This window comes from Scylla paramamosain, chromosome 3, assembly GCF_035594125.1.
Source record: "Scylla paramamosain isolate STU-SP2022 chromosome 3, ASM3559412v1, whole genome shotgun sequence".
Lineage (NCBI taxonomy): Eukaryota > Metazoa > Arthropoda > Malacostraca > Decapoda > Portunidae > Scylla > Scylla paramamosain.
Genome location: NC_087153.1, coordinates 32,945,522 through 32,968,021, shown reverse-complemented (window position 1 = coordinate 32,968,021; position 22,500 = coordinate 32,945,522). Strand labels below are relative to the sequence as shown.

The 22,500-nt window shown below is 43.0% G+C and overlaps 2 protein-coding genes and 1 long non-coding RNA gene across 12 annotated transcripts in view; 2 read left to right on the top strand and 1 right to left on the bottom strand.

Moving 5' to 3' along the window:
* Positions 1 to 12,087, top strand: part of LOC135094009 (nose resistant to fluoxetine protein 6-like) — a 16,776-nt gene extending 4,689 nt beyond the window's left edge. For all 5 annotated transcript variants that reach the window (XM_063993716.1, XM_063993735.1, XM_063993748.1 and 2 more), the window contains 15 exons: positions 417 to 564; positions 690 to 885; positions 1,262 to 1,371; positions 2,249 to 2,340; positions 2,790 to 2,898; positions 3,215 to 3,299; positions 4,398 to 4,505; positions 4,798 to 4,856; positions 5,776 to 5,959; positions 6,674 to 6,767; positions 6,960 to 7,059; positions 7,528 to 7,660; positions 9,431 to 9,629; positions 9,976 to 10,121; positions 11,186 to 12,087. In XM_063993716.1, coding sequence (XP_063849786.1) covers positions 417 to 564; positions 690 to 885; positions 1,262 to 1,371; positions 2,249 to 2,340; positions 2,790 to 2,898; positions 3,215 to 3,299; positions 4,398 to 4,505; positions 4,798 to 4,856; positions 5,776 to 5,959; positions 6,674 to 6,767; positions 6,960 to 7,059; positions 7,528 to 7,660; positions 9,431 to 9,629; positions 9,976 to 10,121; positions 11,186 to 11,323 — 1,901 coding nt within the window. In that variant the 3' untranslated portion in view covers positions 11,324 to 12,087. The remainder of the gene's footprint in view (positions 1 to 416; positions 565 to 689; positions 886 to 1,261; positions 1,372 to 2,248; positions 2,341 to 2,789; positions 2,899 to 3,214; positions 3,300 to 4,397; positions 4,506 to 4,797; positions 4,857 to 5,775; positions 5,960 to 6,673; positions 6,768 to 6,959; positions 7,060 to 7,527; positions 7,661 to 9,430; positions 9,630 to 9,975; positions 10,122 to 11,185) is intronic.
* Positions 1 to 22,500, bottom strand: part of LOC135094047 (uncharacterized) — a 138,223-nt gene that overhangs the window by 107,330 nt on the left and 8,393 nt on the right. The gene's annotated exons all lie outside the window — the stretch shown is intronic.
* The window catches only part of LOC135094033 (nose resistant to fluoxetine protein 6-like), a 12,768-nt gene continuing 4,130 nt past the window's right edge, over positions 13,863 to 22,500 (top strand). Inside the window, exons 1-15 of one of the 4 annotated variants that reach the window (XM_063993765.1) lie at positions 13,863 to 14,139; positions 14,319 to 14,659; positions 14,952 to 15,081; positions 15,518 to 15,665; positions 15,824 to 16,007; positions 16,516 to 16,625; positions 17,569 to 17,660; positions 18,507 to 18,615; positions 19,362 to 19,446; positions 19,641 to 19,748; positions 19,881 to 19,939; positions 20,972 to 21,155; positions 21,491 to 21,584; positions 21,854 to 21,953; positions 22,420 to 22,500. The exon at positions 22,420 to 22,500 is cut by the window's right edge and continues 52 nt beyond it. In XM_063993765.1, coding sequence (XP_063849835.1) covers positions 14,342 to 14,659; positions 14,952 to 15,081; positions 15,518 to 15,665; positions 15,824 to 16,007; positions 16,516 to 16,625; positions 17,569 to 17,660; positions 18,507 to 18,615; positions 19,362 to 19,446; positions 19,641 to 19,748; positions 19,881 to 19,939; positions 20,972 to 21,155; positions 21,491 to 21,584; positions 21,854 to 21,953; positions 22,420 to 22,500 — 1,802 coding nt within the window. In that variant the 5' untranslated portion in view covers positions 13,863 to 14,139; positions 14,319 to 14,341. Of the gene's footprint in view, positions 14,194 to 14,318; positions 14,660 to 14,951; positions 15,082 to 15,517; positions 15,666 to 15,823; positions 16,008 to 16,515; positions 16,626 to 17,568; positions 17,661 to 18,506; positions 18,616 to 19,361; positions 19,447 to 19,640; positions 19,749 to 19,880; positions 19,940 to 20,971; positions 21,156 to 21,490; positions 21,585 to 21,853; positions 21,954 to 22,419 lie in introns of all 4 variants that reach the window. The other 3 variants (XM_063993782.1, XM_063993759.1, XM_063993773.1) reach the window with 3 other exon arrangements.

Sequence of the window (22,500 nt, the reverse complement as noted above, 5' to 3'; positions counted from 1 at the left end):
AAGCTTCCGGAGCGAAGAGACCAACATTACGTAGAGAAGATTAAAGGAAGAAAAGGCAGCTTAGGGCATAACACGAAAAGACAACAGAGGAATAAAGCACAAAATAGCATATCACGGCAGAGTAAGGCGGAGAAATGCGAGGCAACATTGCAAGGCAGGATTAAACAGGACAGGGCAAGACACAACATAAAAGAACAGGGCAAAACAGGAAAGGATAGAGCAAATCAGCGAGGAGAAGCCAGGGATAAGGCAGGGGAGGATACGAAAGAAGATAGAACAGATCAGAGGAAAGCAGTATGTAACAGACAATGCAAGACACGGTAAGGCACGGCAGGTTACAGCGTAAGAGAGAAGTGCAGGACAGGGCAGAACAAAGCAAGACAAAGCGACAATGAGCCCCGTTTATCTGTTTACAGTCGTGGATTCATGGGGTAAGTTCTCGGACGGACTGCTGGCCGGGAACACAATGCAGATGGGACTGCTGGACGAATGCCTCATGGCCTCCGTGAACTCTCAGGATCCGGACGCACACTTCAGGGGACAATACTGCGCCTTCTCCTTCAGGTGAGGAGAAAAATACAGGAGCACACAGCTCTGAAGACTACGGAAGTATCATATAATGCATCACATTTTGACACAGTACACGCTGATTTTTCACTCACGCAGTCCATGTTTTACCCGTCCAACAGCATGAAACCCAAATCCAGGCGAGCACTGGAGGAAGGATATGACGAAGAAGAGGAGGAGAAAGAGGAAGAAATGGGGGTGGAAGTGCAGATTCCTGAACTACACGTCGCTAACATAAAAGGCATGCTGAAATTGGCACTTCCCTACAACCTCATGGCCACGTGCATCCCTTCCACCTGCACCGAGGAGGAGTACATGGTGAGGGTGGCGAGTTGACTGACTGACTGACTGACTGACTGACCGACTGACTGACTGACTTTCTGAATGATTGATCGACTGACTGATGGATTGATTGAATGATTGACTGACTGATTGAATGATTTACTTAGACATGATAGGAAAGACATGCAGGTGACGCTACCCAGCAAACAGAAGACGACGTCGTAAATTACGAATCTATAAGTGATTACACAATCGATGTTTCACCAACATATTTCTAACATATCCTTGATTCTACCACTTTTCGATAACTTACCAAACATTTTCTCATATTCTATAAATCAGACTAAAGTCTCTAACTATCTCAAATAAAAATCCTAGAAGGTCTTCCTAACCTGGACTAAACACCCCACAGGTAAGTTTGGTGGATCAACTGAACAAAACCGGGCTGGAGTTATCAATGCTGGAGTGCCAGACGAAGGACCTGCCCACACTGCGATACAACGCTGCCGATATCATCATGATGTGAGTGTATTTACCTATGAAAAAAACTACCGGGCCTGAGCTATACTCATGGGGTCCTGTCCTCTTATTTAGGTACTAAACACTCCCCACTATTGTATGTGTGTGTGTGTGTGTGTGTGTGTGTGTGTGTGTGTGTGTGTGTGTGTGTGCACGCGTTTACCTCCTCGTTCCTAATCAAACCATCACACTATTCTGGTTCACTCTACCATGTGTGCAACCAGTCCAGCTCTGATTTATTTCTCCCAAACGCTTAGCACTTCCTTGCGATCTTGACAGGAGGTACAAAAGAGGCTTATGACGAGTCTTTTCTACTGATAATCGATTTCTCTTTCATATTTCACTCCCTCTGAATGGCAGAAGAACTATTATCACATTCTTTTATCAACCGAACGTCAATTTGCTCTTACATCTTGCATAAAAATAATTGTGTATGAGCTTATCTATTCGATTCTTCCTTGTCTATCAACGCCTTTCTTCAAACATTATTATTATTTTTTTTTCTAGCAGCAATGCCTCTTTACCTCTTTACTTCAGGCTCTTCACAATAGCCTTTACGACCCAGCCAGCCAGCGTCTCCTTTCTAACACTGTACATTGCACAATGATTAATGACTTCATTCTCAGGTGACTGATAATGTCGTCTCTGTGTGTTCTTGGCGTCTCATGTGCTTGCTTTGCCTGCGATAGATGAACTGCAAGTGAAATGATGATGATGATGATGATGATGATGATGATGATGATGATGATGTTGATGATGATTATGATTATGATGATGATGATGATGATGATAAGACAAGACAACAACCTTAACAGCAACAACAATGATAACACTAATACTAATACTGATAGTAACGCCATCGTCATCCCCCTCACTGCAGCATCACCCTTATAATCATGGGCATCCTGGTGGTGGTGGGGACTGTGGCAGACGTCTGGATCCAGACCTCTGAGGACCAGGAGGCTGCCCAGGGTAAGAGAACACGTGCACCCTTTTCTTCTGCTGGTGAGATACCTCACCTGTGCTCATCCTCCTCTCACTCCTCTAAAACTCTGCACCTTCCTATGACCTCACCTAAGACTAACACCAAGACACATCATCAACTCCTTTTACTGATATCAAAGATAAGATAAAAATGACACACTGATATTGCAAGTTAAGTCTTAAGTTTCATGATGGGAGAAACTATCTTGACTATTCCAACTGGTACACTATTCTACTTTTTAAGCGGGCGAGGAGCGGCTATTAAACTTTTTTTGGGTTGTTGTTTTTGTAATCATTGGCCAGCTTCATTTACACGTAAAAGTTAAGAAAAAAAATGAATAAATAAACTTCTTATGCCACCCACAGCATCAGCACATCTTTCTCACCTCACTTAGCCAGGCAACAGCTAACAGGCATACGCCACTCTCCGCTCTCAGGTCCTTTGCGTTACTTCCTCGTGTTCTCCTTTTACACCAACCTGTCCAAGATCTTCAGAATCAACGTGAAGGAGAATGAGGAGGTCATCTCTTGTCTCCATGGCATGAGGTGAGGCCCAGGCAGCTTATTCACGACTACGAACAATTCTTAGACTTTAAGCAGTACCCAATTGTTACTGAGAATCAGGAACTATGCGGACATAATCTTTTAATTTCCCAATTGCAAATAGAATATAATATTATGGTAAACGTCATCAACTCCTTTGCTGATATCAAAGATAAGATAAAAATGACGCACTGATACTGTAAGTTAAGTCTTAGGTTTCATGATGGGAGGAGAGGCTAAATTTCACACACCGTTTCTTTTCAGCAATTACAATGATAACTAATTCCTGAACCTGCTCCCTCTGTCCCTTCCCCCACAGGGTGCTAAGCATGTGCTGGGTGGTGATCGCCCACTCCTACCTGCTCTCCATCATGAACAGTGCCAACAAAGGCCTCATCACCCAGGTGAGTGGATTATTACCGGTGTCATTTACCTTCTACCTTTATTTTCATCCTTCTCCTGTCTTCTATTATTCCCATACTGATTATGCATTTTTTTTCCATACAACTTTTCTGAAGAATTAAAATATCGACATTATTATTGTTTTCGCATTGTTGTTATCTACAATCAGCTTCAGGAAATGCTAAAGTGACTGTAAACTCTTGAATAAAAAAAAATATATATATAGGAAAGTGACAAGACCATGACAATTACACGAATCAGCTGTCCCGCCAAAAGAGAGCGTTGTTTGTGGGCCACCTTAGCTTTCAGTGACTATAAATGGTCTTACTTTCATTTTCCTGGATTTGTGATCTTGTTCACTTTTGCCTCGATGTTCATGTTACGGTGTTGTTGTTGTTGTTGTTGTTGTTGTTGTTGTTGTTGTTGTTGTTGTTGTTGTTGTTGTTGTTGTTGTTGTGTTGTTGTTGTTACTATTATTATTACTGCTGCTATTCTCACTTTTCACCGTTTCTTTTCCTTCAGCAAATCTTCCCTTCCTCCTCCTCTTCCTCCTCCTCCTCCTCCTCCTCCTCCTCACTTTAACATTTTTCCTTTCATCGTAATAATATTGCTGATTTTTTTTCACTCATATGATCGTTTATAGTTTTTTTTCTCTATTATCCTTAACATTTTTTTACAGTCTTACCTTATCTTACACCTTCATTTACTATTCTCTTCCGCTCTCCCTCCGTCCCTTCCATCTTTCATTCCACTTCATCCTTCCCTCCCTTCTCTTCGTCTTTTTCGCCCCCCTTGCTTCTTTCCTTCTATTCATCCTACTATTTATTCACTCTTGTCTCCCTCCCTTCCTTATTTGCATGATTTACATAGGTACTCTTTATTCAAGGCCTTCTCTCTCTCTCTCTCTCTCTCTCTCTCTCTCTCTCTCTCTCTCTCTCTCTCTCTCTCTCTCTCTCTCTCTCTCTCTCTCTCTCTTTTGGTATGATTTTTCCTAAGGCTTTCAGTTAATTGTTCTTTCCAGTGGACTATTCAAAACAACGTTGCGTGTGACAGATTATATCAAACTAGATATATATTCTCTTTCTCTACGGCCCCTACAGATGGTGGCGGAGCACCCCTACTTCTACCAGATCATCCTGAACGGCTACCCCTCCGTCGACACCTTCTTCGTCATGAGTGGCCTCCTCGTCGCCTACAATGTGACGAAGGTTAGGAAAGGGTGTTGTTGTTGTTGTTGTTGTTGTTGTTGTTGTTGTTGTTGTTGTTGTTGTTGTTGTTGTTGTTGTTGTTGTTGTTGTTGTTGTTGTTGTTGATGTTGGTGGTGGTGGTGGTGGTGGTGGTGGTGGTGGTGGTGGTGGTAGTGATGATGATGATGATGATGATGATGATGATGATGATGATGATGATGGAGGTGGTTATTGTAGTGGTGGACAAGAATAATGAGGGGGAGGAAGAGGAGTGTCTATTGTACTTACATTTTTTTTTTTCTTTTCTTTGCAGGAGTATCAGCGAACGTCCAAATTTAACGTGCCTCTTTACTACATCCACAGGTTCATCAGGTAAATTTACACACACACACACACACACACACACAGGCGAAAATACATTTCCACAAAACATACACTGCATAAAATACCCATGATTTCTTTTAGCCAAACTATCTCTCTCTCTCTCTCTCTCTCTCTCTCTCTCTCTCTCTCTCTCTCTCTCTCTCTCTCTCTCTCTCTCTCTCTCTCTCTCTCTCTCTCTCTCTCTCTCTCTCTCTCTTTCTCTTTCACTGCGTCGATTAGCAATACATTTTCTCTAAATTGGTCGTGTGCGATTTTCGGGCGTCGGCAAGCGGGCCATTTGCTGCTTTTCTCTGCAACACCTTTTTCCTCTCTCGCATCAGGGGCTAATTTTTTGTATAGGCAAGGCTCCTGTTCCACTCTTCTCCCCTCCCCCCTTCTAATTACCACGCATTTTCCACTCTGCCGCTGCGTAATATTTTCTTTTCCCTCCCTACTAATTATCGGTGGAATTCGTGTTATCGTTTAAAGCTTTCCAGTATTTTCAGAGGACATTGTTTTCTATAAGATCGTGTGTGTGTGTGTGTGTGTGTGTGTGTGTGTGTGTGTGTGTGTGTGTGTGTGTGTGTGTGTGTGTGTGTGTGTGTGTGTGTGTGTGTGTGTGTGTGTGTGTGTGTGTGTGTGTGTGTGTGTGTGTGTGTGTGTGTGTGTGTGTGTGTGTGTGTGTGTGTGTGTGTGTGGTTTCTATATATGTGTTTTTCTTTTATTTCTTCCTTCTTCTTTTCCTCTTTCTGTGGTATCTTACTTGTTCCTCTTTCTTCTTCGTTTTTTCTTCTTTCTCTTTGTTTCTTTTCTTTTCCAACCACGTTTTCTCTTCAACCACTGGTCCCCATTCTTCATCAATACCTTCCCTACTTCCCTTATTTCACTCGCCTCAAAATCTTCTGTCCACCGTTCCCTAACAAAACAGACTCGCCCCGCCCATCATGCTGTTGTGTGGGTTCCTTGCTGTGTTCCCGCCGCTGTTCGTGCAGGGCTCAGTGTCGCCAATAATGACAACGAAGGGCAACATGGTGGACAACTGCATTAACTACTGGTGGCGCGACAGTTTCTTCATCACCAATGCCTTTATCGGTCACAAAGATGGACAGTCAGTAAGTAATGGCTGAGTGTGAAAGTGCAGTGTGTGCGTGTGTATGATAATATTTAAATGAAACAAGATGTATTCAAAATCTTTAAGTCTAATCGATTCCTTCCATTGTTATTTCCTTTATTTTGAATCTATTTAATGTACACCTCTCACACTACTGCGTCCTCCCTGCACAAAACTTTACCTATTCTCATCAGTATCTGTCCAACTTTTTAACGCAAGGGTTAATCAGCACACTCACTCTTCCATTCCTTATATTCAAAGTCTGAAACTCTTGATTTTCTCTGCTTCCTCCTGCCTAAAACTTGCACTGTTTCAGGAGGAATATGAAGATTTCAGAAAGTTTTCGTACTTCATTTTTTTTTTTTTTCACGTTTGTATGCGTTTGTGGGTGTGTAGGTGTGCGTGTATGTGGATGAGTAAGTCAATCTCTCTCTCTCTCTCTCTCTCTCTCTCTCTCTCCTCTCTCTCTCTCTCTCTCTCTCTCTCTCTCTCTCTCTCTCTCTCTCTCTCTCTCTCTCTCTCTCAATTAAGTAAAAACACCATTATAATTCCTATACAAACTCAAACTAAAGGCTTGATTTTTTCTTTCATCTCTCCTCCCGAATTCTTCTGTCTACAACTGATTCCGCGTCGATTGCAACTCGTACGCCTCGCTGTCTGCTACGTCCGCTTGTCTGCCTTCTCACGACTCGCTCCACGCCCCGCCACCCCCCAGTGCTTGCCGGTATGCTGGTATACGGCGGTGGACTTCCAACTTTACATCGTGACGCCGCTCATGCTCCTGCCGATAGTGTACTTCCGTAGAACAAGTATGTGTGTGTGTGTGTGTGTGTGTGTGTGTGTGTGTGTGTGTGTGTGTGTGTGTGTGTGTGTGTGTGTGTGTGTGTGTGTGTGTGTGTGTGTGTGTGTGTGTGTGTGTGTGTGTGTGTGTGTGTGTGTGTGTGTGTGTGTGTGTGTGTGCCTTTACGGGTTCTCGTTACCTTTTCTTATCCTTTCGTCAGGAGCGGTGGTGTTTGGATCCTGGCTGCTGGCCTCTGTCATCATCCCTATGAGCATCATCGGAGGCCGCCAACTTCCTCCCACCAACGTGATGGACGTAACGTAAGTAGATTATGCCTCAACCTTCCCACACTGCAACTACTTCCTTAGTATTCTGGTAGTGTAGTCTTACAATCAATCTTTCGATCAATCAATCCGTCAATTCAATCAATCTTATATTCCTACTTATCCTACAACCTACAAACCCCCTTACAATAAGTCTCCCCTTCTGTCAACTTCCCATAACAACATCTCTCCTAATATTCATGCATCCTTGCACACATCAGCACTCAACACTCCCTATATAGTGGCTGTTCTCTAAGTATTACAAGACTTGAAAACCCTCAACATCCCAGGGTGTTTTATCTTCTCCCCTAGTACGTACACCGCCACGACTCTCAATATTCTCCCCACACTGTATCTTCTCTCCAAGTATTCCCACACCCAACCAGCCCATCATATTTCCACGGAAGAGGTCAAGGCACAGTATACGTCTTATGAATATCATCATAATCATCATCACTTCTCCAGTCAACAGGATGCGGGGAACTCGATGGAGTACGTGTACACAAAGCCGTGGTGCCGAGCGTCGCCCTACCTTATGGGCCTCGGTTTGGGCTACTTCCTGAGGGTGGTGGACAAGGAGAAGGTGCAGCTCAAATGGGTAAGAAAGAAGGGGGAGGAGGAGGGGGAGGAAGACTGAGACGAAGACAAAGACAAAGACGAAGACGAAGACGAAGATAAGGACGAAGACGAGAACGACGACGATGACGAGGAAAGAAGCTACAAGAAGCCATTAAGCTTATACGTTAACGGTCCCTGTACAAAACATACCTACACTAACTATATCAACCCATAATCTCTACCTAAAAATTTGTCAAACTAGTCTTCTTTTAAAGGGTCTCTATTGAATCAGCACTCGCAACCTGATTACTGAGTCTATTCCAGTCTCCTACCACTCTGACAACCAATTTCCTCCTGCTTGGAATCTAGGCATCTTCATCCCCTCTTAATTCATGCCTGTTTTCCACTCACCTCAAAGTTTTCCGGCAATTTTCCTTCAAGTATAATATTTGCCCCGTCCCTTCTCTTGACTCTACCCGAAAGGCATTCAGTCCACTATTGTTCTCTCTCTCTCTCTCTCTCTCTCTCTCTCTCTCTCTCTCTCTCTCTCTCTCTCTCTCTCTCTCTCTCTCTCTCTCTCTCTCTCTCTCTCTCTCTCTCTCTCTCTCTCACCTATTTGATCGAGTCTGCCTGGCTATTTCAACCTGTAATCCGCTCTTCTAAGCTCCCCAGCAGTGCATTCAAGTTTTTAAACGTTTAAGGCTTGTCTGTGTCTAGCGAGCGTTGCCATTTGTTTACTCTTTCACCAGTCGACACATTAATACAAAGGAAATACTCAAAGACCTCAGCTATAACACCAGTCAGCTTCCTGTAACGGGCTCAGTCAATCCAGCTGGTCTGTCAGGCTCTGCTCTCCATCCATATCAATTGATGGAAATGTTACAAGCCCTAGCTATATTGGCCATTCTTGTTGTGACCACCCCCGTGCCTGAGGTGAAGCGCGCGGCTCGAGGTCATAAGCAGCCTGACAGGTACACATCCGGACCGGGGAGGCTGGCATGGCCTAAGGGTTCAGACGGTGGTGCTCCTTGTGCTAGTGACGAAAATGGTAGAACCAGACAAATGTTTTGATCCGTATTTGGTGAACGATATTTATGGCATTTTCGCTGGAATAAACACACACACACACACACACACACAGAGAGAGAGAGAGAGAGAGAGAGAGAGAGAGAGAGAGAGAGAGAGAGAGAGAGAGAGAGAGAGAGAGAGAGAGAGAGAGAGAGAGAGAGAGAGAGAGAGAGAGAGAGAGAGAGAGAGAGAGATTATATAGATAAGAAGATAAATCGATATATATATCCATTCTTATTTCTTATTCACTATGCAGAGGTTCGCAGATTGAGATATTACAATTTAAGATGTGAGTATTATCATAATACTCTGAACAACAGGTTCGCGATGCGCAGCAGAACTTGCTCAGATTCCATGGTGTCATTTCTTCTCTTTCCTGTAATTGTTTAATGAACACTAAACAGTTTTGAGGGTTCGAAAATTTATACATGCCTTCAGATCTCTGACTACAGCAAAGGCAACTTCCACACAAAGAAAGCTTATCCTCTCATCTTGCCGCACTGCGTCAGTGTTCAGCCCGTCGCCACTCAGCGCTCCGCCTCGAGGCTCTCTGTGCAGGGCTGTGCGAGCCACTATTATCTTCACAGGAAGGCGAATCAAAACGATGGTGCAGATAACAGAAACAGTATTCCTGGTGACCTCCAGAATCTGTCTCTCTGGTGACGGAGCGCATCATTTCCGCCGCGAGTCCTGCCACACATGACCGTCAGCGCCTCACCCTGTTCCTTTTCCCTTTCTGCAGTGGCAGGCGGTGCTGGGCTGGATCGCCGCGGTGGCCACCATGAGCGCCGTAGTGTTTGGCCTCAAGGACTACAACACCCTGACAATGAAACCCCACGAGTATGTGCCCGCGATAAGCATTCTGTACGGCGGCCTGCACCGCCTCGCGTGGGGCGTTGCGGTGGCCTGGATGGTCTTCGCCTGCCATATGGGATACGGAGGTGAGTGGCCATGCATCCTTCCGGCATTTTGTTTGTAGAGGCAAGGCTGACAAGGTCACATTAGATAAGTCAAGCCAAAGGTGGAGCGTTTGGTTATTAACATGCATGCATATCATTTCACACATTAACCCCCACCTGGAAAGCTAAAAAAAACTGCTAGAGATTATCAACGGTAAGTCAAATTAACCAATATATTTTGGAACTAATCGAAGTGGCGAGACATGCAGGTGTACCGTGTGCATGCCTCATGAATCTCAACGTGCATACCTGTGGTATGCACTCCTCCTCCATGTCCCTCCCCTTCCCCATCCCATGTTGGGTAATGTGAGGCTCACCCCCATCACAGGTCCCATCAACAGCCTGTTGGGGCACCCCATATGGCAGCCCCTCAGCCGGCTCACCTACTCCATCTTCCTCATCGCCCTCAACGCCCAGACCATCTACTACAGCTACTACTCCCGCCTGCCCCTCTACTTCACGCCATTTTACAAGGTCAGAACTGTATGGCTTGGCATTACCAAGTAAAGATTACAAAATAATATATATCCTGTCGTAAGACAGTGAAAAGATCTTGATAAATTTTCTTTCATGGCTATTTTTTTCCTTCTGTAGTACTTATTTTCATTTTCCTTTCTCTTCTTCCTCCTTCTGAAATGACCCAAACGTAGAACCTCAAAAAAACCTGCTTGCGTACGGAATAAACCTTATTGCACGATAGATAACGTGTTAGCGCCTTTCTCCCAAACCCTAGGTTTATTTGAGCTCCCAGATTTCACTGTATTTCATTGTACTAATTGTGTTCTGGTTATGCCGTTGTTTGAGGCTCTACAACTTGGAACGGTCTGCTTAGAGGCGACACAGTGGTAGGTAGTGGTATGAGATCCGCTGAGACATAGGCATTTCGGACCCACTTCAACTACGAGTAGTTATGCTATCAACGTCATAACACACGATGGAGTCCAGTAAATTCATGAGAAAGGGGAAAGCAAAATGAGATCGCAAATAAATGCTGTATGTGGAAGAGGAAAGTCATGTAATAACCTAAATAGAGCAGCCTCACAACCCTGCCTGTGCATGTGCCGCATCTTGTTGCTCGATCATTAACGTGGTGGACTTTCATGCTTGGAAAATTTCACAGCTTATCTAGTTGAAGCTTTTCTTCTGACACCCAAAAACGGTCCTTTGACTTATGAAATTCACGTTATTTTTTTCTTAAGGTTAAAACATAAAATATAAAATCACTTCCCATATAAATCATGAGTTTTGATCAAAGAACTGAGTAAATGAACAATAACAGTTTTCACGAATCACTTTACGTATGATTAGCCATTCCAGTTCTTTAGGAATGGATGAGATTAGGTTACATTAGTGAGTTGAGTTGGTTTACGTTACATTACTATAACAGTTTATACTGTTATATACCTAAATGAACACATCCTACCACACAGAAAATAGATGGAGTAACTGATCTTCATACGATACTTTCGCCCTCCTCCCTTACACCGCCCCCCCTCCCTCCTCCATCACCTCATTCACGCGCCTCCTCTTCCTCGCAGCTAATGGAGACCGCGGGGATCCTGCTCATCTCTACGTTCGGTGGGGTGCTGCTCTCCCTCCTGACCGAGTCTCCCGTGCTGGGCCTTGAGAAACTCCTACTCAGAAAGCCTGCTACTACGAATGTTAAGGTTCCTTGATTCATGCCTCGCCTTGTTTCCCCTTCCACTCCTCTTTCTCTCTTAAACATGCGGCATCTTCTCCCTATTTGTAACGCCGTATGATCCAAGTTGCTAAATCAATCAATCAGTCAATTCCACCTCCTTTTCTCTGTGAATGTTAAGTCACTTTACAAAATATGTATTAGTGAATTGATTATGTATTAAAGTCGTTCACGTCATTATCAATAAGCAGACATGTGAGGGTGTTGTCAGGTATCAGGAGCCGCCACCCACGTCCTTATCTGTCTTGCAGGTGTACGAGACAGACCTTAGCATGAGGATGTACACACTGAGACAAAAGTAAAGTGCCTCAGACAATGCAAAAATGGTCTCCTGTGTAATATTCATGTTTGTTGCTATTGTCAGTGATAAAAACATATATATGAATCTTATCGCCATGCTATTTGTGTTTTATTGTTGTTTCTCTTCGCATTTCTTTTACTTTTTTTTATGATTTTGTCTCTTTAATGTCTCATCAATTTTTTTTTTTTTACTTTTCCTTTCGCTTTTTTCTTATTCCATATCAGTGTTTATCTTCATTCCTCCTACTTCCCGTACCTTCTTCTTCTTCTTCTTCCTTCTCCTCCTTCTCATCAACTCTTCCCAATATTTTTACCACAATATGTTCATACATACACATTAATAGTGTTGTATGTATGAACACACACACACACACACACACACACACACACACACACACACACACACACACACACACACACACACACACACACACACACACACACACACACACACACAAATAAAATAGAATTATAATTTAAAAAAAAACTACTTGATTTGGGACGGGAAATACGAGTTTACGGTGTTCGTGTAAAACTACGGTCTATGCATTTGCTGTGATTGACTGCACGAACATCTCACGAAAAAAGAACCTAGGTACGAAAGGATGGGTTGTATTTACAAAGCGGAAGAAAGCGGCAACTCGAGACACGATGTAAACAGATAAGCGGCAACTCAGAGAAGACGTCGGGAAACATGATGTAAACAATTTTCACCAGTGACCAACTAAGGTTTCGCATCAAAACTCGGTTGCTCCTTTTGTATGTGCCAGGATTTATAAAGTTGTATGTTAATTGTATAAGTTATATGAATAAACTAAACTTACATGGAGGAAAAAATAACATTCGTCCCATGATGATGGTACTTCCCAAACCCGTAATAATGTACGTAGTACCTAGCTTATTTTGCCATATATCTTGCTCCCTGCTTGATGATGGTGGCTAAAAATGTTCGTAATATTTCATTATCTGGTTCGATAACATATAAAATAATGAAGTTTTCTTTCCTTCATACCTCTTTTTTTTTTTTTCTATAATCAAGTCGAATGGTGATTCTGACATTTTTCCGTCCATTCCGAACTCCCTAAATTCATGTCCTACTACAACAGTGATGACCTCATGTTTCCCAAGGACAGAGAATGCAAAGTGTGCAAGTGGTGGTCATCCGACTTCTGATATTAGTTAAGCAGCGCATTTTTCATTGGTACATATCAGTCCCTATCATGTGATAAGGAGATGAAGTCATGCACTAGAGTAAGAACTTTGGTTGAGAGAACTCATATCCTCCCATTGAATATGTGCGCCGTCAACAGAGGTGTTGGTGTCAACATGATAATGAGCTCGGGACACCACAAACGTTTTTGTTGTTTCAATTGTTGCTCGAGCTGATTTAATGATTCACAGTTACGTGAAGGAGTATACGTTTTGCATACAATACCTGTTTTCTCTATTTTTTTTTTTTTTCTAAGCCTCCCAACTAGTCCACCCAACAAAGGGATTATTGTTTACCTAAACCCTGTGAGGTACCATTACCCCATCAGTGCTCCAATCTGTCCTTGAAACCACATCTTCGACCTGGCAGTCCTTGACCAGCTGGGCGACGAGAGGGTCATTGCTGGTTGGTGCCAACCTGACCCGATCTTTCTTCAGCCCTCCATATTATCCGTGACGCCCAGCCCTCTCTTAAGAAATCCTTCACGACTTATAGGTATTCGTTCAGCTTTCTACGTCTCTCATGTCCGACCAAACACTTCTTACTGTAATGCTAAGTGGCTGTCTCAAGAAGAAGGTGTTAAATGCCTGTAATGTTTATAGGGCTCGGATCATTAAAGGTGTTGTTTATTTTTATAGTTTTCTTATCCATGGCTATCCCGGAGAAGCAATAAGGCAACTACGTGATAAAAAGGACATCGATCTTACTTGTCTTTAACATCTGTCGACGCCTCGCAGTTTGCTTCCCCTAACATAAATATTACACTATACTGTTAATGTTGATTGGAAACGCCTCGATTTACCGTACTGAGTTATAGAAACTGGCTTTTATGGTGATGTAAGGATATATGTAGTATTTCTTTGTGTATTCAATTGTTCGCCAGTGGGCATTTAAGTTTTAAACATGTACAAAAAAAAAAAACAGATGGGAAGGTGCGTTGCTGTTAAGACAAAAACATGAGTTAGGGATAAAAATATTTTCCGGGCTTATCTTGTGACAATAATGCAATGTAATCAATATGATGAACTTTGTTGCCAACACAGTCGACTGCATATTTTAGAGAAGTTCTCAGATAAGGATGGAAAAATATTTAACAGACTTATCTTGTAACAGCTGTTCAACATCACCAAGGCCGTGAACTTTGCCTTCAGTGACAAGACCGTCGACTGCACTTGTTTCCATCAGCAGGGGTGTCCACTGAGGAGGTGCGCTGATTCTGTTCGGCTTCCGTTCATTCAACACGGTTCCTCTGCTCAACACAAACACTATTACTAGGTCCTCGCGTGCGTGTGTGTCTGGCTGCACTTCATCATCTTGGTACTACACGCTGCTCTGTGGTGTGCTGTACCAGTGTGTTATACTCATATACTTTGAAAATTATTATCAAAATTAGTCATCGCAAGGACGGAAGCAACACCATGTTTAAGTTCACGGCCTCCCTCACTCATCATTTCTTTCCCAGTCACCAGTCCGCGCCGCCCCATCATGGCCCTCACGCAGAGTCTTCTCGTGCTGCTGCTGTTCACCATCGTCAACGCCGCTGTGGGTCCAGCTGCTGTGGCCCACAGGACCCTTAATGGCAGTCTTTCCGAAGCCCAAGAAAGCCTCCCTAATGACTCTCTGAAGATCAAAAGACCCATAATGGAAGTCGCCGCTCAAGAAAACAGTGACTCGTCCATGGGTGTGATGCAGGAGACCGCCCACAGAGTGTTGCCGCCCCCTCTCTGGAACATCTTTTTCGAGGAGCTCCCCGAGTTGATGTTTGAGTCAAACTATGAACCTGAAGCTCAGGCAGAGTGGGAGGTAAGGTCACTGATGAACTAAGGGAAAGCAGAAGTGCCACAAATGTGACACGAAGTGACGCACTTTATTACTGTTTGTGATTTCTGCGTTTCGAATGTCACATGGTTTATAGTAACTCGTGTATATATATATATATATATATATATATATATATATATATATATATATATATATATATATATATATATATATATATATATATATATATATATATATATATATATTCTTGCTCAAATACTACGTACAAACCAACAATGAAACTCTACATATATAATGTTTTTCCTTTGCAAAGCAAAAATTAAACTGGCTGGATAAGCTCGCCGCATACTATCTGCCCAACACTACGAACGTGTCGCCCGAGTGTAGGAGAGACGTGAACGCCATAACGGCGGGCATCACCAGCAGGGACTGGGCGCGAAGAAGTAAGCCTGGAAAACACAATTAATTTAAGGAAATATTAAATTCAGAGACAGTTGAGAAATTTTTAAAAAATGTAGAAAGATATGACAGAGAAGGCGATGCGTTGGCAACACTGGGTGTGAGAAAAATGGACGAAGCAGACCAGGCGGTGCACAGCGGAGTAGGTCGTGGTAGGCTGAAGTTTTGAAGAGCATGGCAAGGAAAGGGAAAAGAAAAGGTCACGGAGGGGTAGTGATCAACAATGCTTATATAAAATCTAGGAAAACGTCCACGAAGAAAAGGTAGCTTAGGGCATAAAAGGATAAAGCAGAGCAGAAAAAGGCACAGCACGGCACAACACGACACAGTGTGGCAGAGAAGTGCAGGACAGGGCAAGATAAGGCAGGTAACAACAATGACAGAACAAAGCGACAGTGAGCCCCGTTAATCTGTTTACAGTCGTGGACTCATGGGGCAAGTTCTCGGATGGAGTGCTGGCCGGAAACACAATGCAGATGGGACTGCTGGACGAGTGCCTCATGACCAAAGTGGACTCTCAGGATCCGGATGCACACTTCAGGGGACAGTACTGCGCTTTCTCCTTCAGGTAAGACGGGGAAGGAAAAGCTGGAGTAGACAGCCTCGAAGATCAAGATCAAGTAAGTAAATATCACACATTGCATTACCGTTTAACACCACATAATACATACCGATGTCAAATTAACATATCATTTACAGACTCCAATGTGTTTGTCCCTTCACCAGGAAGAAATTCAAATCGAGGCGAACACAGGAGGAAGGATATAAAGAAGTGGAGGAGAAGCAGGGAGTGGAAGTGGCGATTCCCGAGCTGCACGTGGCCAACATGAAAGGCGTACTGCAAGCGGCACTTCCCTATAACCTCATGGCCACGTGCATCCCTTCCACCTGCACCAAGGAGGAGTACATGGTGAGGGTGGCGTGTGGTCTGACTGGCTGCCTGGCTGAATGACTGACTGATTCATCGATATGATCACGGGAAAGACTCACAGTAACATGACCCAAAATCAGCAGAAGACTTGTTTGAGCTTACAAGATTATTTGTGATTGATTACAAAGCCAAAACTTTCATTTTACACATCATAAAATTATAAGGCAATAAAAAGAGCCAATAGCCTTACATATACGGAAGTACTTTTCGGGATAATACCCCTAAAAACTTGTCAATCCTTACACAAAATTAACGTAATCCCTAAAGTAATACTTATACATCTGGCATTTCCTAAAACTATACTGCATTTCAGCAAACTTTAACACACGTTGGACTGTACACCTATCCTACAGCTAACCTAATCTTACCTCCTATTTCTTAAGCCAGATTTTAACTAAACCCTCTAATTTCCTAAACAAAACAAAAAAAAAAAAGACAAATTCTCCCTAACCTGAACTACCCCTAAATTTCCTTTCCCTGCCCTCAGATAGGTTTGGTGGATCAATTGAACAAAACCGGGCTGGAGTTATCAATGCTGGAGTGCCAGACGAAGGAACTGCCCACCCTGCGGTACAATGCTGCCGATATCATCATGATGTGAGAGTATTTACTTATATTAAAAAAAAAAAAAATGCAGGGCCTGAGCTACACTCGAGAGTTCCAGTTTTCATTTTCATATCTATCCAATCTTTTCTTCAGGTCCTGTACATTCCCTGCCGCTATCACTTCTTCCGTGTGGATCTAACGCAGTAATTAAGCAAATGATTAAGCACCTCATCAATGAAAGTAAACGATCTGTGTGTGTGTGTGTGTGTGTGTGTGTAAAGTGAGGGGGTGGGGGAGGATGCACGCACGCACGTTGACCTCATCCACAACCAAACCACCACACAATGCTTCCCTCAAATCCCGTTTTACTCCACCAGGTATACGAACAGTCTAGCTCTGATTTTTTTTTCCCCATCTGCTTAGCACTTACTTACGATTCCGGCTGGAGGCACAAAAGAGGCCACCTGAAGGTTTCTGAAGACTTTTCTATTGCTATTCGATTTCTCTTTCATATTTCACTCCCTCTGAATGGCAGAAGAACTATTATCACATTCTTTTATCTACAGAGCGTCAATTTGCCTTTACTTCTTGCATAAAAATACGTGTGTAAGAGCTTATCTATTCGATTCTTCCCTGTCGATCAATACCTCCCTCCAAACACGTTATTTTTTTATTTATTTATCTTTTTTTACTTCCTCATTTCAGACTTCACAATAGCCTTTACGATCCAGCATCTCCTTAACATTATTACACACTACACTGGTTGTTACTGACTATATTCTTGTGTGACTGATTATGTTCTCCCACTGCATCCTTGGCGTCTCAAGTGTTTGCTTTTCCTGCACTAGATGAAGTTAACCATAAAGAACGAGGATACTAATTAGCATGATAGTAACAACAACAACAACAACAACAACAACAACAACAACAACAACAACAACATGATAATACTAATACTGACAGTAATGCCATCATCTTCATCCCCTCGCTGCAGCATCACCCTTATAGTCATGGGCATCCTGGTGATGGTTGGAACTGTGGCAGACGTCTGCATCCAGATCTCCGAGGACCAGGAGGCTGCCCAAGGTAAGGCAACACGCGTACCCTTCTCTTCTGCTGGTGAGATACGCTGTCAGTTCACTTGACCCTTTAACTGCTGATGACTGACTGTTTTATTTGAGTAGTCTTAGTACATTTACTAGGGAAGAATTAGATATCTACGTACGCAGCATCTACGTCAAGTAATAAACACAGAAACCAGCCGTCTATGTCAATCACTGACATAATCCCTGATACAAACTGGAAATAAAGGAGAATTTACAGCAGCACTGAATTAAGAGGGAATACTACTGTTAATTTTAATAACAGGCATCTCTTTTTGCGTAAACATTGCTGAAAATTACATAGAATTTTAGGATACGTAAACATTTTCTTTTAATATAGTCGTTCAGTTTTCTTTCAGTAAGACAGCAGACACAGCTAGCCCGACATAGTTCAGACATATCTCTAACCTAAATCTCATGTGTGCAAACTTTAAAATTGTTTCTGCTCAAGTAAAAATTATCTAACATTCAGAGCAATTAGATGAGGACTTCACTAAATACATGATGCTTCCGGTTTTTCACATCCCGTGCCAGCAATGCTGACTTTTATCTCATTCCTTTGAAACTCTGTTGGTTAGGTTTCTTCCACTTTCCTGTGATTTCAACTATTTCAAAAGAGGAGCACCAAACCACCACAAGAACTATCTTGAAACATTTCCGGGTATTTGGGAAGGGAAGCGGCTATTAGGTAACTTTTTTAAAGTTTTATAACCATTGACCAAACTTGAATTGAAAAATAATTAATTAATAAATACACATGTCTCACGCCACGAGCAGCATCAAGAAGCATCTCTTCATCACTTCATACCATTCCCGACTCCACCCTCAGGTCCTCTGCGTTACTTTCTCGTCTTCTCCTTCTACACCAACCTATCCAAGATCTTCAGAATCAACGTGAATGAGAACAAGGAAGTCATCTCTTGTCTCCACGGCATGAGGTGAGGCCCAGGAAGGTTAACTCATTCACTACCACAGACAATTTTCAAATCTCAAGCAATCACCACTTGTTACTCAGAATAAAGTAAATAATTATATAAATGTATGGGATGAGTAACTAGACAAAATTTTTTTTAACACCGCTACAAATATATATCAAAGTAAACTCCATACTGCTATCCTGAATAAGACTGAAATGGTGCTGTGGTGCTGGATGAGTCAAGTCTTAGGTCATGTGATGGGAATAAAGAATAAATTTAAGGTAATCAGATTATTACGATGATCATTATTATTAGCAAGTGATTATGTAGAGGGCAAGATCTATTTCTACTCAGGCAATACAATGATAGATGAATTATGATGATAATAATTATGGTTTTCAGCACTCTTGTTTCTGCACCACCGGTCTTATATCAGCTTCTTAGTCATGACACCATCACCTCTATAATCAAACACAAGGAAAATCTACATGAAAAAAAAAAAAAAAAGAATCAATGTAAAGTATCCCCACACATCTCCCACAACCAAGACACCGAGACACCGCACGTCCTTCCTTCATTCACCACCATGGCATCAATTTAATTTTTGTTTCGACCTGAGGTGATCAACTCCTAGTCCTCATCCTTTAAAATTACTTCTATATTTCTATTTACAATATTCACACTACCAATATGTGATTTTACTGAGTCTGGGAAATTTGCCTCACCTTGATCCCTGCATCACCTCCCTCTGTCTCCTCCCTCCGCAGAGTGCTAAGCATGTGCTGGGTGGTGATATCCCACTCCTACCTGTATTCCGTCACGATCAGCGCCAACAAAGGTCTTCTAGGACAAGTGAGTGTGGAACATTAAATGTCCTGTTAACTTCTATCAAAACATTTTTTTCACATTTTTATCCCTCTCTTCCTTTATATACTTCGCTACTTGCTTTCTTGTTTGGTTCTCTCTCTCTCTCTCTCTCTCTCTCTCTCTCTCTCTCTCTCTCTCTCTCTCTCTCTCTCACGGTCGTTGCTCTACGGCCCCTACAGATGGTGGCGGAGCATCCCTACTTCTACCAGATCATCCTGAACGGCTACCCCTCCGTCGACACGTTCTTCTTCATGAGCGGCCTCCTCGTCTCCTACAACCTGACGAAGGTGAGAAAATGATGATGATGATGATGATGATGATGATGATGATGATGATGATGATGATGATGATGGAGGTAGTGGAGGACAAGGAAGAGGTGTATCAATATACTATTTTTTTCTATCTCTCTTTCTTTGCAGGAGTTTCAGAGAACGTCAAGATTTAATATCCTTCTTTACTATGTACACAGGTTCATTAGGTACGTAAGTTTACGCATGCACACACACACACACACACACACACACACACACACACACACACACACACACACACACACACACACACACACACACACACACACACATTCCCACGATTGCATTTTCACAAAAACACAAAAAAGTGTCCATCGTTTCTCTCTCTCTCTCTCTCTCTCTCTCTCTCTCTCTCTCTCTCTCTCTCTCTCTCTCTCTCTCTCTCTCTCTCTCTCTTTCACTACGTCGATTAGCAATACGTTTTCTCCAAATTGGTCGTGTGCGATTTTCGGGCGTCGGCAAGCGGGCCATTTGCTGCTTTTCTCTGCAACACCCTTTTCCTCCCTCGCATCAGGGACTTTTTTTTTTTGTATAGGTAAAGCTCCTGCTCCACTCTTCTCCCCGCCCCCCCCCCTTCTAATTACCACGCATTTTCCACTCCGTCGCAGTCTAGTTTTCTTTTCCTTCTACTATTTATCGATGAAACCATTGCTATCGATTAGAGCTAACCAATATATTCGGAGAAAAACTTTTTTTCTATACGAATGAGCAGGTGCGCGGCAGTATGTGTGTGTGTGTGTGTGTGTGTGTGTGTGTGTGTGTGTGTGTGTGTGTGTGTGTGTGTGTGTGTGTGTGTGTGTGTGTGTGTGTGTGTGTGTGTGTGTGTGTGTGTGTGTGTGTGTGTGTGTGTGTGTGTGTGTGTGTGTGTTCAATATAGGTGTGTGTATCGTAACGGACATACAGATATTTCGTATAAGAAAATGGATTATGTTTTCTTTGTTTCTTCCTTTTTTTTTTTCTTTTCTCTCACAATCCTATCGTCCTTAAAAGTTCCCCCTTTCTTCTTCTTCCTTTTTCTCCATATCTATTCTTCTTTCTCTTTGCCTTATTTTTTTTTTTTTTTGTCTTAAACTCAGTCTTCTTTCCCAATATTTAATGTATCTTTCTCAAATAATACTTTTCATTCTTTTCCTCCTCCTCTTCATCATTGTTCCTTCACTCCATCAAAAAACCTGCGCACACCACCCCGTACGTGACAGGCTCGCCCCGCCAATCCTGCTGCTGTGTGGGTTCTTTGCTGTGTTCCCGCCGCTGTTCGTGCAGGGCTCAGTGTCGCCGGAGATCATAAGAAAAGGCAAAATGGTGGACAACTGCATTAGGTATTGGTGGCGCGACAGCTTCTTCCTCACCAATATATTTCTCGGTCATGAGGACAGGCTATCAGTAAGTAATGGTTCAGAATGTGTGTGTGTGTGTGTGTGTGTGTGTGTAGATGGGTGACTAGATCTCTCTCTCTCTCTCTCTCTCTCTCTCTCTCTCTCTCTCTCTCTCTCTCTCTCTCTCTCTCTCTCTCTCTCTCTCTCTCTCTCTCTCTCTCTCTCTCTCAGCCCCAAATAACTCCCATACAAACTCAAACAGTCTTGAATTTCCCTCTTCCACATATCATCCCATATTCGTCTACCTATATACAACTCGCTGCCAAACACTACGCCTCGCTGTACCCTGTCGTCCCTTATCTACCTCGCCACGACCTGCGCCACGCTCCACACACCGCCCAGTGCTTGTCGGTATGCTGGTATACGGCGGTGGACTTCCAACTATACATCGTGACGCCGTTCATGTTCCTGCCGCTACTGTACCACTGCAAGTCAGGTACAGTAGCGTTCGAGTGTCGAATAATCTTCTGTACTCAATTCCACTGTGTTTACGTTTTTTTTTTTTTCCTGAATGTAGAATCCTTTGATCTGTTCAGAATGTGTCACTTATGAATAGTAGCGAGACTGTCAGCAGATCAGAGGACCTTTAAAATCGAGATAAAATGCTAATCATAGTGTGAGTGTAGCAAGTTACTCAGTTTCTGATTATGTGTGTGTGTGTGTGTGTGTGTGTGCAATGACGTGAGCTTGTTATCTCTTGGTCAGGAACGGTGGTGCTGGGAACCTGGCTGCTGGCCTCCGTCATCATCCCTATGAGCATCATCGGAATCTGCCAGCTTCCTCCCTCTCTCGTGATGGATACAACGTATGTAGGTTATGCTCCAACTTCCCCCATACTTGCAACTACTTCCTGAGTATTCTAGCAGTGGCGTCTTATAATTTCAATTTCTCAACCAATCAATCAATCACTCAAATCAATTAATCAGTCATTTCCTTAAAATAGATACATTTCTTCTTATCCACAACCTCCATTTCCTATACGTTCTACAACAGCTCTCCAAATAGTTTTCCTACGCCCTTGTACACCCCATAGCGCTTAAAATCCCTTTTGTACTGCATCTTCTTCATACATTCTTGTACATTCCACGACTCCCAACATCCCCTTATACTATATGCTCCTCAAGTTTACTTTCACTACACTACACAATTCCCAACCTCTCCCTACATTCCATCTCCTGCACCTCTCATACTTGACCGGCTCACTAAGCATACACTAAACACGTCAAGACACACTACACACCTCATGACCTCCATCATTACCACGTTTCCAGGGCAGAGAAGTCGTGGAATGCGGTGACGTACGTGTACACAACGCCGTGGTGCCGTGCGACGCCCTACCTGGTGGGCCTCGC